Source organism: Hypomesus nipponensis, chromosome 8, assembly GCF_054491055.1.
Source record: "Hypomesus nipponensis isolate SF chromosome 8, ASM5449105v1, whole genome shotgun sequence".
NCBI classification, from domain to species: domain Eukaryota; kingdom Metazoa; phylum Chordata; class Actinopteri; order Osmeriformes; family Osmeridae; genus Hypomesus; species Hypomesus nipponensis.
This window is the reverse complement of record NC_140368.1, coordinates 4177787-4193849: the sequence shown is the minus strand read 5'-3', so window position 1 is coordinate 4193849 and position 16063 is coordinate 4177787. Positions and strand designations below refer to the sequence as shown.

Here is a 16063-nt window from a genome sequence, read left to right as displayed (position 1 = left end):
CTGCACTTCAGTGTCTTTTTATGTTTCATAAACCTCTGCAGTCGATTTAAAGAAAAAAGCAATGACCGGCTCTTTAAAGTAAGTAAGATTCCGCATATTCAATTCAGAAGACTTTGGTGAGCATTTGGTTAATGAATCCATGTACAACAGGTTGTCTTGATAATGTGTGTTTGTTATATTGTATTTTATATTACATAATAAAGTTCAAAACAAGACGATACTGTAACATATTATCTATACTGCTTTTTTGAATTAATGACCATGTGTAATTATTGAGTCATTTCTGAAAACTGATTCCATATCTAATATGATAAGAACTTTGTTACTTTTTGACGAATCAATATGGTCACACACAAGGTCCCATCTCTGTCTTTTTAATGAAGCAATTACGTACTAAATGCATAGGACTAAACAAATGCAATAAATCCACATTTCACGGATGGGGTTATTTTGACCTTTGTAGTTCGTATACTGTGTAAGTGTGGTCTGTTCCTCCATCACTTGGCAACAGTGTTGACCCTGTTAGCTGGTAAATTTAAAAAAAAACTTTTATACTTGGTTGCAGCAAACAACAAAATGACAGGCCCAATTAATTGTGAAACTGATGACCCCACTTCTCCACCACTGCAGAGAATGACAGGAAGCAGAATGTTGATAATAATCGGGAAATGTGCAATTATCCAAGAATTATATTACATCCGTTTCCATAAGTTGATTGTTTCCAGTATATTCTGTCTAAGGTCACTAATTGCATTGAAATATTAGAATATATGATTGTATACTGAAGTGATTATATTAGAGGATTCTCCACTCCAGCAACTGTGCACTACTTGAGAAAAGATTTTCCCGACGTCATGGTAACGAAGATTTAGAAATGCTTTTGTTGTGAACTTTATTGACAAATGTTTAGACGTTTTGTATTAGCAAAGCTTCTACTACTGTTTCTAGGTTCAGTGCATGCTCTGACAAAACCAATAGATGGGTGGATTTGTACAGTAAGAAATAACTGGACTAACAACTGAAGCAGTTACTCTACTAAATCAATGTAGTGCAACTTTAGATACCAAAACTGGAAAACAAAATATGCAAATGATATGACATGACTAAAATATATCTACTAAATTAGACTTGATAGCTTTTTTTTTACTCAAATATCATCATAGCAGAAACAATTCAACACATCCTCCAGCAGCAGTATTCTGAAATTTAGAGTTATGGACTCAAGTTCTACTAGGTCATCTTTCTATCCTCCTATCCTCCCATCCTCCTCCCAAAAGTACAGAAAGCAGGAACAAGTAAAACAGGCTACCTTTCCTGTGGAGCTTTGGATAACTTAATTGCTTTTCTCAATAGAAAGGCTTTAAACTGAATGGCTGATGCTCTGGACTAGAACGGACCTTGTCAAAGCGGAGGTCCTTCCCCCCCCCCCTTAGTGACACAAGCTTCCGTCTTACGTAAGAGGAGAAGGCCATCTACTCTGTCACAATGGAAAAACAAGAAAGAAATAACCAATTTTGCTTCAGGGATTTCATTTTGGGACAGCAGAGTATGGTTGGGTTTAACGATCAACATTTGAATTATGGTGTATGATTCTGTGTGTGCTTTCTTTCCAGTGATTTTCCCAGTAGAGGATTGCTTGTGTAGAGAAGGCCCTGATGCATTTTAGCAGGGAGGTGTTGCGACAGAACAGTTCCTACAGGTGTGTGATAGACCAGGATGATCCAGCCATGGCGTGCCTCAACATCTTCCAAGTGAGTCCTCGCTCACTGTTTGTCCCTGATCACAAACAGTGCAGAGAACGTAACATCACAACACTGGCAGTTTGTTTTTAAGAAAGTCATTTTATCTTTTGGGAGTGGGGAAAGGAAGTAAGGGATGACAGAGGTGCATTTACAAACATTTCCAGAACTCGGAGGTTCCACGTAATCTTTCATCTATGATGCCCTTCCCTGCTGCTCTCTCGGAGGTCAGTCATCACTCTGAGTATCAACAAGAACCAAGACACCCAGATCACTACAGCTCAGGGTTTTGATTCCAACTGAATCACTATGACAATGCTACAGTCTGTGCTAGAAAAACAACAACCATGGATTTAGCAACAACAACAAAAAACATCCCCAAAATGTCTACTCGGTTCTAAAGCACTTCTAATTCTGTAATTCCGTTACTCTGTTAATGTACTCAACTTTTTTTAAATGTTCAATTCTACTTTTGTCCGTCCAGTTGGCGTCAAATGGAGATATGGGGCTTCTGGAGAGCCTAGTGAGGAAGGACCCCGGGGTCCTGAGAGAGAGAGACGACGCGGGGGCCGGCCCGCTCCACCACGCCTCCGCTGGAGGCCATGTCCGAGCGCTCCACTTTATCACCTCTGCCACCGACCAGAAGGGTGAGGCTGCCTTCGGCTCGAGACACTGACACTGTCATCCCATCAGGACCAGGCAAGAGTCTCACTGTCGATCCTTGTGTGAGTGACTGTGTGTGCATGACTGTGTCTCCAGAACTGAATAGTTGTGATGTGGATGGCAATGTGCCTCTCCACTGGGCTGTGCAGAGGAACCAGTCGGGGAGCTGCGCAATCCTGCTGGAACTCGGGGCTGACCCCAACGTCCTCAACACGGCCCTCATGTCCCCTCTACACCTGGCTGTCAGCCACAGACACAACAGCTTGCTGGAGGTGAGCTTGACACCCTGCCCTGCCCCACAGCCCCTACCCCAGGCCCCTGCCCCAGGTCCCTGCCCCAGGTCCCTGCCCCAGGTCCCTGCCCCAGGCCCCTACCCCAAGCCCCTGCCCCAGGTCCCTGCCCCAGGCCCCTGCCCTCAGTGGGCCCCCTGCACCCCAAACAGGGGCGAACTGTCCTCTTCGCACTTGGCTGGTAGCCAAAGGCCCCCTTACATCCTTGTAACCGCAGCCTAGGAGAGGCTTGATAAGGGAACTGGGACAGATGTTGCTTTGTCACCCTCTACCTTGTTCCTGTTTATCACGTGGCACCTCCCTGTGCCCTCACAGCTGCTGCTGTCTAACAAGAGCACCGATGTGAACCTGGAGGGTGACCTGGGTAACACCCCTCTAATGCTGGCCTGCTCAGTCAACAACTGTGAGGCCCTCAACATGCTGGTGAGTATGACTAAGCGTCATGGAGAGTTGGAGGTGCGTTCACTTTTTTTATTTCTGGAAATGAATTTGAGTAAAACTTGACAAACAAATGCTGCAGCTCAACTTTGGATCGACCGGAAACCCTCTCTCCCCCTGCCTCCGTCCCTCCCATCTCTCCCTCCTTCTGTTAAATCCTTACTTTCCTCTCTCTCCCTCCCCACCCCAGCTGAAGCACGGAGCTCGGTTGTGTCATCAAAACAAGCTGGGGCACTTTGCCATCCACGCTGCAGCCTTCTCCGGGGCCCGGGAAGCCATGGACATCATCCTGAAGGCCGGTAGGACACAGACTGTTTCCTAATTGGGTTCCCATAGGATTGAAATCACATCCTATTAGTCTAGTAAAAGAAGGGAAAGAGACTCACCTTACAGTCAGATATTGTATTTCGTAACAACACTGTTCAACAGCATGTTTATACAATGCAAGCCCTCACATTAAGCAGAGCGTGTGAGACTGACACTGTTTACTGGACTGGGAGGTCTACCGGTGAATCACACCCGACCACGAGGATGTTTAAAGAACCGAAAAACCTAAATATTTGTAATGATTCTAGCGTTCTGTTTTTCTTTGCTGATTTCAGTTAGCTGTCGGGGTGCAACACGTCAGATGTAAACCATGACTAAGAGAAAAAGAACTGATGTTGTGTTCTCTGCCTTCAGGAGAGGATTTTGACCACCCAGTGGAGAAACACATCAACTACCTGGACAAGTCCAAAAGCAGCCCCCTCCACCTGGCCGTGCATGGGGGCAACATTGAGGTGATCCGCTTCTGCATCTCCAAAGGAGCCAGGATCGACCAGCAGCAGGTAACACCCCGAGCCATTTGGCAGTTGGGCTGAGATGAAGCCCATTGAAATGGCAATTGACTGTTGAAATGAACTGTGACACAGTGGATCTACTCCACTTAAATTCTCACCCAGACCCAAAATAGATTTACATGCTTCGCTGACACATACAACTGAATTTGCATTGGTCATTCCACTAACCACAAAATGAAAGTATTTACATTAGATTTACAAAGCTCATTTGAGTACAAGGTATGTTAGTATTGCCCCAAAATAACACTGTCAACAGTCTCCTGCTCAGCTGGAGATTGTGCCTGTCTCTCAGACACTGCTACTGGCTGCAGTAATGCTTTCAGATGGTTGGGTTGATACAGATGAACCCTTTATGTTGTGGAGCTGAGTGAGAGCAAGCCTCTCCTGTGTGTGCTGATGGGAGCTCGTGTTACCATGCTCCTCACCCATCAGACCTATCAGGGCTGGGCAGGGGCCTTCTCATGTGACACCAAGGGAGCCTCCATGAGGCCCTCGTCCTCCTTTAAGTGTTTCACTCTGACCGTTTGTCTTGTGGTCGGTGTTAATCCTAATGTGTGCCACAGGCCCGTACACCACCAAGTGTGCGGTTTCTCCTCAGTCTGTTTAGCATCTTCTATGGTGGTTTGTAGTAGCGATGGGAAACAATAATCCAGTGTGGTAGAATGGTTCACTAAGTATATAAAGTCTGTCCAGTCTGTCCAGATGATCAAAGTTGTGCCTAACATGTAGTCTGTGTGTTTAGGTTGACAAGTCCACGGCACTGCACTTTGCCTGTACGCAGGGGGCAATAGGAGCAGTCAAGCTGATGCTGTGTTCCTACAGTAGAGTGGATGACATCATCAACCTCCCAGATGGGGCCTTTCAGACTCCCCTCCACAGGTGCAACATCTTTTAACACTTGTTGTAACACCTGCTTTACATATTGCTTCAATCATTCATAAATGCAAACTATTCTTAAACATACATAGTGTGTTTTTTTTTTACTGTAATTGAAACTCCTAAAATGTTTTGCAATTGTTTTCAAACATAATAGTTTTTTTGCGTTCTGACCCATTACTAAGACAACTATTTAACTATCATGTGCTGTGCAAGGGGAAATTGATTCCACCCGTAAACACGTACACTAAAACCACAATTATAACCAATAATCTATTTTTTTTTAAACGTGAGCAAGGAGAGGAAATTACCACTTTGAAACTATCATAAAGATATGCCTTGAAAATCTCCTATATCTGGAAAGAAAACGTTTTCCTCATAAAGAGAGGCACAGATTTGCTTTCACACTTTCACAACCTGTTTCGCATCTGTGTTCCCTCTAAGCAAACATAACCCAAACAAAAACCCCACATGTCAACTGCAATAAAAGGCCTTATGTACAAACACCCTGATCGGTTTTCCTCTTCCCTTCATATCGATGTGTTCCACCCTGGTACACTGCCCAGCAGTGATGGCTGAGAGCTCTCTCTTAAGTCATCACTGTTGACCCGTTGTTAACACGTTATCTACATCCAAACACAGGAACACAAGCTTCTGACAAAGCCCAGCTCACGCCACCTCCCTGGCCTCCGTTTGACCTTATTTGAATTATCTCTGGATTGTAATCTCTTGGGATTCAATCCATACTGGTAAATCTCCCTGGCCCCCATATGGCTTCCTGGCCACCAGTCACTGTGAAGAAACATCCAGATTCATCCCACTGTGTGTCCTGGAGATGTGGGAAGAATACAAATCCCCATGTTTATGTACAGTGTAATATTGGATTTTGTTATTTAACTCTCAGCTTCCAAGCGGGTCAGACCTTGAGATGTCAAATCACAGCATGTGGTTGGCTACAGGATAATACAATCACAGATGAGATTCATTCCAAATTGTATATTTCTTTTTCAGGGCCACAATATTTGATCACAAAGATTTGGCAGAGTACCTCTTGTCGAAGGTAAATACAACTTGAACACCTGTACACACACACACACACAGTCACACGTGGAGTCTGGGTTGATACGATCAAAGTAAGATCAGGTCCTCTTTTGTGCTACATGTGTACAGACTGCAAATATATGAAATCGAGTATCTGGTTCTATAAAACACATCTACTGTGCGTGTGACAAAACACAATGACAGAGTGGATGATGAATCACTGTTCTCTGTATTTACGAACGTAGTCCTTCGTGGGAATTTGTCTCCTGGTTGAATCAGGTGTGGCATGACTGAATTGACCAGCTGCGTGTTGATTGTGTGTGCAGGGAGCAAACGTCAACAGCATAGACTGCAAGGGCCACACACCCTTGCTGCTGGCCACCAGCTGTGGAGCGTGGAAAACAGTGTCTCTCCTGCTGTCTCACGGTAAGATAAAGCTATACACAACACAGCTCACAGTGACGTGCACTGTGATATCATCGAAGCTAGGGAGTCAGATGGCTGAGCGGTTAGGGAATCGGGTTATTAATCAGAAGGTTGCCACTTCAATTCCTGGCCATGCCAAATGACGTTGTGTCCTTGGGCATGGCACTTCACCCTATTTGCCTCGGGGGAATGTCCCTGTACTTACTGTAAGTCACTCTGGATAAGAGCGTCTGCTAAATGACTAAATGTATGTATGCTTATGTGTGTGTGTGTGTGTTTGTATTTTTGTGTGTGCACCTCTGACTCACAGGGGCGGACGTGAGCATTAAAGACAGATCAGGCTGCAACTTCCTCCACCTTGCCATCCTGCAGCCCAAAGCCCTAAGGAACCTCACCCAGGAAATGCTACAGGTGACCAACCTCACGGAGTCTCTTCTCATTGGATATTTATGCCTTTAATGACAATAAAATCTTCTTACTTATTTCCAAACATAGTTAGCCTTTTAAACCTGTCTTCGGTTGAATTTTATTAGCTTGTCTCCAGGCCAAAGACACGTTCAGGGCTCTGCCAAACGTGGATGTTACACTTTGTGCCTCTCTGAGAAACAAGCCAAATTGAAACCGAGGTGATGAACTTCTCTGGACGTGCCAGTGATGCGAAAGTGATATCTTTGCTTGGTTGTGTCTCTTGCCATAAGATTTTCTTTATCTATTTTCTTTACATATATGTGTGTGTGTGTGATGTCTCCCTACAGCACAGCGTCATAAAGGATCTGCTGAGTGAGGAGGACCACGAGGGCTGTACCCCCCTCCACTACGCCTGCAGGCTGGGGATCCCCGACTCTGTGAGGAACATGCTGGGTCTCTCAGGGCAGGTCTGTCTGGAACGCAAGTCGAAGGACAAGAAGTCTGCCTTGCACTTTGCTGCCCAGTGAGTTGGACTTGTTGTCCTGTAAATATGCTGTTCTGTCATCTGGCATGGGGAGGTTTGAGGTTGACATGTGTGAGTGCTTGTTCCCCTGCTGGGATCCTGAAGTCACCTTCCATGTCCACGCAACAGAATAAGGTTCTAACTCTGTGTTCTTAAGAGCATACTGCTGATAAATGACAGCAGTGTGGACTTAACAGTCGCACTTTAATCATCAATCGTTCAATTAGTCACCCATAGAGTGCTTGCTGCAATGGAATTGAATTAGAAAGGCACATTGAATGTTAATTGAATGTTATCCAGAGTGACCCACAGGTCCATTAGGTGTGGGCGATGTGAATTGTTCTGTGCTCGATTTTTCACTGGTATTCATCCATTGCACTAGAGCGAAAGGGCAGATGAAGGTCTAGTTGGTTGTTCTAAGATATATCTCCATCTTTGTTCTCCCTTCCTCCCCCTCTTCCACATTTTCTTATACCTCCTTCTGCTTCTCTTCCTTCTCTCCCTTCTTCCTCCTTCATTTTCAGCTCCCTCCTCCTCATCCTCTCTCTCTCCCTGGTTTGCTCCTTCAGTTCTTCTCCAACCTCCTCCATTTTTTACGGTGACTTCTTAATGAATCCCTGACACAATCTCTCCTGGCCCTGTTGTCTCAGGTTTGGGCGTTTCAACACCTGTGAGAGGCTGCTGGAGACAATCACTGACTCCCGCCTGCTGAACGAGGGGGATGAGCGGGGCCTGACTCCGCTCCACCTGGCGGCAGGAGCGGGCCACACCAAGGTAGTGGAGTTGCTGCTGCGCAAAGGAGCCCTCTTCCACAGGTGAACAGCACCCCACCTCTCTTCCAGGTCCACAGAGCTGCCACGTCAAAATGTAGATACGCTCAGGCTTGTTAGGTTGCCTGATAACAAGCTATGCACCCTGCCGCATCCCACCCTATTCCCACCTTTGAGAAATACAAAAATGAGAGTAAGTCTGTTCCTGAATCCTGACGTGTTTGTCTTATAATGTCAGTGATTACAAAGGCTGGACGTGTCTACACCATGCTGCTGCAGAAGGATACACCCAGACCATGAAGATCCTGCTGACCTCCAACATCAAACTACTGGACAAGGTGGACGAGGACGGGGTAAGTAAGACTCCAGCATAACTGCAGATGTTTCATCAGCTATGGTGTCCGTGAGCGGATGTGAGTCAGATATGAATGGTCATCGATCAGGCTGTTTAGGGTTAGCTTGTCAAGGACAATGAGAAAGTCTCTCCTAACCTTAGAAATCAGCATTAGACAATAGATGTGAAATGCTAGAATAGATCCAGGCTTTCAACGGCCTGTGAACATTTTGTCGTCTGTTAGAAACCCCATTTCAGATTTTGTCTGAGGACAATGTTTGGTTGATTTATTAAATGAGGTGTGTAATTGTTCAGACGGAACAAAGATCGGATTGGCTACGCCTCTTTCACAGACGGACTCGAGTGTTTGACACGAGCGGGTCTGTAAGGCGTCTCACTGTGTTTCGTGTGCTCCTCTGACAATGCAGAGCACGGCGTTGCACATGGCAGCTAAAGAGGGTCATGTTGCAGCGGTGAAGCTCCTGCTGGGAAGAGGGGCAGAGATCGTCCTCAACATGGACCACACCTCGTTCCTACATGAGGCAATACAACATGGGAAAAAGGAAGTGGTCAAAGCCGTCATTGACAGTGACAGGTGATACTGTTGTAAAAAATTAAAAGGCTATTGTTGGTAACATCTGACATCCAATCAATCTAAAACCACACATTGTTTATAATTACTTAATAGCTGTAATTGCTCCTTACATTTGACATCTCTGTTTGGGGTGTTTTTTTGATGCAGATGTGCTGAGGCGATTACATCATTCAAGATTGGGACTAGCCAGAGATGTGCTGTTCTTGACATGATAGAATTTCTACCCGAGTCTTGCCAGGTTTGACTCCTAATCACCAATCCAAGGCATTTCTCAACAACTGTATCTGACTAGACCATTCAGAACAATTTGAATGGGGTTTTCCAACATACAATGGACGAAAAGCCAATGTGTGTCTTCAGATGGAGTTTTAATTACTCTTTTAATTGGACAGCACCTGCTGGACAGCTGTGTGACAGAGTCGGACGATGATGCCAACAGTCTTGACTACCATGTAGGTCTCTTGTACAACACACTAAAATTAAATCCTGACAAGTCCACGAAGGACTGAGACATCTAGTCACCTTTGAATTATCAGCACTTATTTGCAGTGCCTTGAATAAATACAACATTGGTAAAAGGTTTATGGTTGATTTTCTTTCGTTGTGTAGATTGAATACAATTTCCGGTGGCTTCAGGCTCCGTTGGCGCTGAAGAAGCACTCGAAGCATGACAAAAGCCTGCACGTCCAGCCACTATCTGCACTGAATGTAAGCACAAACACCTGGCCCTATCTAACCTATTTTCCTCTCTTCCTGTTTGAAAACTGCGTGCTATGCATGACATTAAGAATTATTCTATTGAATTAGAAGAATTAGAATTCTCTTCCCACTGTTACCCAAATCTGGCATGAACAGCACAGGTAGTTTGGAAGTTTTGGAAGTTGCATAAACAGAGGACGGTGTTTAGATTTGCTTCCATTGCAACACATTCCTCTACAACCATATACAGTAGTAGTTAATATGTAAATGTGTTATGATAATGCAGTAGGTCTACTATTTCTCTTACAGTCTGTGGACTGCAAACCTTGTTGTCCTAGAAGGGGAATATATTAAGACTCACACCTTGAGTTGTGTTTCTACAGAATGCCCAGTTGTTGCAGCCATGTTTGTTCCATTAAGTCAAAGGTCTTTTTTCTGTCTGTCTCCTTAGTCCATGGTGCAATTCAACCGCATAGAGCTCCTCAGCCACTCAGTCTGTGAGAAGTATCTGGAGATGAAGTGGTCAGTATTCAAAATGACTCATGATAAATCAGTCATTTCTTACATGGAATGTGTTTCAATGTTTCTTTCCTCTAGGTTTTAATGTTTCTTTGAGATTTTAACACCTCACAAAATATGTTCCTTTGCTGTCACAATCTCCTGCCATGAAAACAACATCCCATCATCAACCTCCTGTGTACTTTCCTTGTAGGCTGGCATATGGGAGCAAGGCCCATATTCTCAACCTGTTTGTCTACCTGCTGGGCCTGCTGCCTCTAACCCACCTCATAATCACCCTGAGACCCAGTCTAAGCTTCACTGGCCCAGGCAACCAAACATCAGTCAACATGGTGCCCATATCCTTCACAGAGGTAAGCAGCTGCTAATGCTAATGCTAATGCTAGCAGGTGTTAAAGTGTGCCAGTTGCTTGGTTAGCAGCGTTGGAATAATTTGTGTGAGGAAAAACTGGGAGCTTTAGTGAAATGGGAGAGCAGATGCTTTAAGACTTTAATATTGTTGAATTTTAACAAAGGAGGGTGAGTGCTCAGAGGAAGGATTGCCATAACGATGTGGTTTGGGAGCATCTTGGAATGAATGGGAATAGAACATCCCTGATTAATACTTGTGCATATTCACTGCGCAAGATGCGGGAAATGTAATGCGTTCTCCCAGTCTTAAAAGTCTGTCTACCTTTACAACTACAGACGTAGGTAGAGGTGAACATTAGATAGACTGAATGAGATGGCGTCACCACCATCCTGTGTGCATGTGATAATGGGGTCACCCTCATTCTTCTCTCCATGCTCTGCCCTGATGGAGATTCTAGCAGCATGCGGCCCGTTAACCAGTTCTCCTTGCCACTGACAAGATCATTTCATGTCCTATTACGTTCAATGTGTTCTGTCATCATCACATGTGGATTGCCTACGTAATAACCTTGTCCTTATCCTATTACTTCATTTATTCACTTTCATTATGAGCTGTGAGAGATTCATCAAACCCGCTAGCAAGGTCAGAGTGAACGTCATCTCACTCATTATTATCTCTATTAGTCTTTGGAAGCGCGGACATTTCCACACCCGCACATTACATCAACAATGTGTCATGGAGGATTTCCGTAGATGCAGTTTCTTCGCTGGAGAGGCAGCAGCGTGGCCGAATCAGTGGTGATCAGTTTGATCACCGGTCATCAGACTTAATGCTTGTTTAATAACTCCTCTATGTAATCCTTGGGTCTACTCCTTTCCCTACTCCTATCTGAAAACTTAATTCCCATGTTCTCAACAGCAGAGTGTGTCCCGGTCTGCCTGCATGGTGATGGTACTCCTCATGAACATCCATGCGATAGTGAAGGAGGTGGTGCAGATGTCACAACAGGTATTCTACACACCCTGTGTGTTTGTCTTTCCCATAAATCTGCCCCCCCCCCCCTCCTCCCCCCTCTAGTATTTGCAGGGGAACCTCGGATGGAGGTCACTCAGTCCATCAGGAGAGATGGATCTGGTTCTTTGTGATTTGGAGTTGAATGATTGACACCGAAGCTATACGATTGACATTGACAGCAAGCTACAGTATCATGGGAACTTTCTCTGCCAGCAGCATACTATTCTGCAGAGGGCCTGTCCACGGAAATTCAAAGTCACTTAATTGTTTTTCTTTTGTGGAGTATACGGCTTATTTGATACTAAAGCAGAAGCCAATGACACTGCTGACCAGCTGGGAGAGATTTGTGTTTATGAGATCACTTTGTTTACCATGAACTGCCTCTCTCACACTGTGTTATGTTCCCTCTCAAAGAGGATGAACTACTTTAAGGATGCCTCAAACCCCCTGGACTGGTGTGCAGCTGTGTTCTCCCTCCTCTTCATCACCCCACTCTTCTTCAATGCATCTGGGACCCTGCACTGGGAAGCAGGGGCTTGCGCCATCTTACTGGCCTGGGTCAACTTCCTCCTCTACCTCCAAAGGTCGCATATTGCTAAGCATATTTTCGAATATGAAATAGGATTTGTCGAAAAAAAATGTAACAGTCCTGTGTCGAGCGCACTGGCAGAAATGACATCCGCTCCTTTCCTCAGGTTTGGGCATTTTGGGATTTACGTGGTCATGTTCGGAGAGATCATGAAGACCTTGGTGTGCATCATAGTCCTCTTCTTCTTCCTCATGTTGGCCTTCGGCCTGGGCTTTTATGCCATTATGCTCAACCAGGTTAGAAAAGACCCATGTCCATAAATCTATGAGAAAGCTGTGACGTGACAAATATACACTACACATACAATACCTTTCAGATCAAGCCTCAGTCATTTCTTTCATCAAACGAAACGGAATGACCTGTTGTTTTCCTTGTAGAGTGAATTCAGTCGTCTAGACCTGTCTGTGCTGCAGACCTTTGTGATGATGGTAGGAGAGCTCAACTACCAGGGCAACTTCCTGGATGCGTACCTTAAGGACGAGCTTCCTTTCCCCTTGCTGACATTCGTCATTTTTGTGGAATTTGTTCTGCTCATGCCGATATTACTCATGAACCTCCTGGTAAGTAGCCATGCAGTGCCACTTGATTTTGGTTAGAGTGTGTTTAGGACGTGAGACTTCTCACAGAAGCAGGAGGTCAATTTTGGGTGTTGATGCTAATTGGTTGACACAGCAAATGTCAATGCCTCATACTCGTCTCCCATTGGCTGTGTTGTAGATTGGTTTGGCTGTAGGAGACATCGCAGAAGTTCAGAGAAATGCTGCCCTGAAGAGAATAGCAATGCAGGTATGTGTTAACTGACTACAAGGCTGGTTGTTTTTAACACATTATTATGCTATTTGGATCATTCCAGAATCATCCTAATAACTTGGTGTTATTAAATCTCAATCTCAACCTTCGTCAAATGCTGTAAGTAAAATGGACTGTTAAGTTGACTGTTTTCTTTATCATTTTAGATCGAACTCCACACTAATCTGGAAGAAAGGCTGCCTTACTGGTTCATGAAGCATGTTGACAAGCCCTCCATAACCGTCTACCCCAACCGCAAGCGTTCCAGGGTATAATTGACCATGTCCGATTTGTCAATCAAGGAGGACTGTTGACTAGCGTGTTACTACTACTGTTACTGCAACTATTTTAGCGATTGTTACCAAACAGACTATTTTAACTCTGCCGTCTGTTAATCTATGTCCAGTCAGCAAAGAGTCAAATTCCACTCTCATTAGAATGATTCCAATCCAATCACACAATCTCTGGTCTGGACAGGTCTTGTTCAATATGGGAGAGACTACAAAGAGACGGACTCGTCTGCACCTGCAAAACTCCCAGGACCTGACACCCCTGGAGAACGAACAGCAGAAACAGAAATACAGGTAACAGACATGAGTGGAAACTATGTTGCTACTTACTGCTACAACATCATTTTAACCCTCCTATTATCCTGGGGTCATAGTGACACCAAAATACTATAAAACATGAATCTTAATACATGGCGTTCCTAAGTAGCTTCCTTAAATGACTCCCCAAATACATATTTGGAATAAAAAGCTGTAGCTGCTTCCAAAAAAAGCCAATTGCTCAGGGTCAATAAGTTCCCCAGACACTGCTGATTGGTACCAACTGGTAATCAGATGGCTGAGCGGTGAGGGAGTCGGGCTAGTAATCAGAAGGTTGCCAGATCGATTCTTACCCTGTACTTACTGTAAGTCGCTCTGGAAAAGAGCGTCTGCTAAATGTAAATGTGTTAATAGATTTATAGCTTTACCTTTGGAGGAAGCTAGGGAGTTAACCAAACAGCTGATTTTGTCTAAATAATGGTAACATTGTACCAAATATTACATGTGTTTTCAAAGGTTTAGTTGACTAAATAAATTGGACCCCAGGTTATAGTGACCCAATGGTAATGGGTGTTAGTAGTTCTAAAGACATGAGTGTTAATGTAAGCACAAAACCATAATCTCACAAGTTTGAGAGCGAAAACAAACACATTTTTTTGATGAACTGTTATGGTCCTGACTTTATTGCTTCAGGACCCTTTGGTAGTGGAGTGTGTGATTGACCCCTAGTGGTTATTTAGGGTAGGTCCACCAACTTGAATTTTAGAATCCCTTTGCAATGGAAGGACATCCATAGAGTGATGTCCACTGATTGCAAGGAACCTTAGCTGAAATAAGGCTTGCCTGCTACACTCCGATACAACTCCCAAACTTGACAACCCATCGGGAGAACAACAGGTGAGCCTAAGAGGATCTAAGATGTGTGTGTTCCCGTGTGTAGAATAAAGGAAATGTCCAGCGTGCTGGAGAAGCAGCACAGCCTTCTAAAGCTCATCATCCAGAAGATGGAGATCACCTCCGAGGCGGACGATTACGACGGGCCAAAGACGGTCAAAGACGAGAGGCACAAGACAAAGAGGAGTGCAAGTACAAACAAGGGGTCCCAATGGGTCCCCTTAATGAAGGCCATCAAAGCCAGAAAATGATGAAGATGCAAAAACGTATATAACCCTATAACTATATTAATTATATCTAAAGCTCTGAATATACAGTTGAGTGTCAAATATATGTATATGAGCATTACATTGTTATGATCTAAGCAACGTAATTATTTTGAAATTACATAAATACAGTACTGTAATGCAAATTAGAATTATAAGAAAAAATAAAAATAAAACGTTAATACTGTAGTTACGTGCAGTGGTGTAGCATGACAAGCATGTTCTGAGAAATACTGTACAGTGATAAATGGTGTGACCAGTGCTTAAGCACTGTGCCAATCATTATGTTCCTTTGTACTGCATGCACTGTCAGACAATTCAGTACATTTTTACAACTATAACAAATATACTATGTTGTTCTTGAACAGTTTTATTTAATATAAAAAAATAAATAAAAATGTAAATGATTGTTAAACTTTCTTTCCCCAAAAACGTTTTTGGCTTTTCCTCATGACGGCTATCAAAATATGCAGGTCTGTGTTGGGCTTTGCAACCAAATGCACCCCCTGCTAACTTTGACTAGAAAAGGGCCAGATGCTTGAAACCTACTGTGGTTACTCATAATAGTCCCCTCGATATACAGTAAGAATACAAATAAAAATAAAATGTTCGAATGATTGCCGTGTGTGAACAAAATGTGTGTCTGAAGTCATTTAACCCTTGCGCTGACTTTGGGTCACATGACCAAAAGGTTCATAACGAACCATCGTTGTGTTTACCCAATTTTACCCAATACAAAAGCAAATAAAAATTATTTTCTTTTAACCTTCACAATGTGGAAGGTCTGAAACAGCCCAACGGTTAAAAGAAAACGCTTCACTTTGTTTTTGTATGCGGTAAAGTTGTTGCAAACGACGGTGGGTCACAATGACTGATGGGTCAGAATGACCCGAAGAGAACACAAGGGTTAAAGCAGAAGGCAGGAGAGAAAAAGTACACAGTAAGACCATTCACTGTAGTATTCTTGAGTAAATGTAATGTGCTTCCATGTTACCTCTTCACTGATGAGTCCTTTCCAGGCGAAAGGACTGTTCCACACTAACCGCCATGGAAACCCTTTTGTGCTCCATAAACTCCTGAGAGGGTTCTCTGTGTGCCGGAATTGGCATGTAAATTCCTATTGGCCCCAAGCCCAAGCTTAATAACCTTGTAAGGTTTTGTCATACCCAAGGATGGATTTATGCCTTTGTGGCGAGGGAGAGGAAGTGATCAAGGATACCTCTACCTTGTGATAGTCAGGATGATGACTCAGTTAGGGGACTCTATATAGAAACATCCAGATATGCAGTGGAGTAGAAGATTCCAGATGATAAGCCAATTTGACCAACGGCGACACGATAATAGTTTCACAGTGCATTGACCTGAAAAGGTGGAATTATGCTTTCAAGCAAATTACTTTTCTCAAATCTTAAACCTAAAATTACGGCACCAAAAATCACAACCAAGCAGCA

The 16063-nt window shown here is 43.9% G+C and overlaps 1 protein-coding gene across 1 annotated transcript; it reads left to right on the top strand.

Moving 5' to 3' along the window:
* Positions 1 to 1655: 1655 nt before the first annotated feature.
* On the top strand, positions 1656 to 14706 carry trpa1b (transient receptor potential cation channel, subfamily A, member 1b). Its single transcript, XM_084702881.1, is given in 27 exon segments — positions 1656 to 1751; positions 2224 to 2386; positions 2499 to 2674; positions 3008 to 3115; positions 3321 to 3429; positions 3812 to 3957; positions 4712 to 4848; positions 5857 to 5905; positions 6213 to 6312; positions 6623 to 6723; positions 7068 to 7243; positions 7894 to 8058; positions 8252 to 8366; positions 8776 to 8942; positions 9090 to 9180; positions 9335 to 9394; positions 9552 to 9650; positions 10093 to 10163; positions 10354 to 10513; positions 11431 to 11520; positions 11941 to 12110; positions 12222 to 12351; positions 12493 to 12675; positions 12833 to 12901; positions 13072 to 13187; positions 13414 to 13488; positions 14393 to 14706. Coding segments are annotated over 27 exon segments (3327 nt in total). The 3' UTR covers positions 14598 to 14706.
* The last annotated feature ends 1357 nt before the right edge of the window (positions 14707 to 16063 follow it).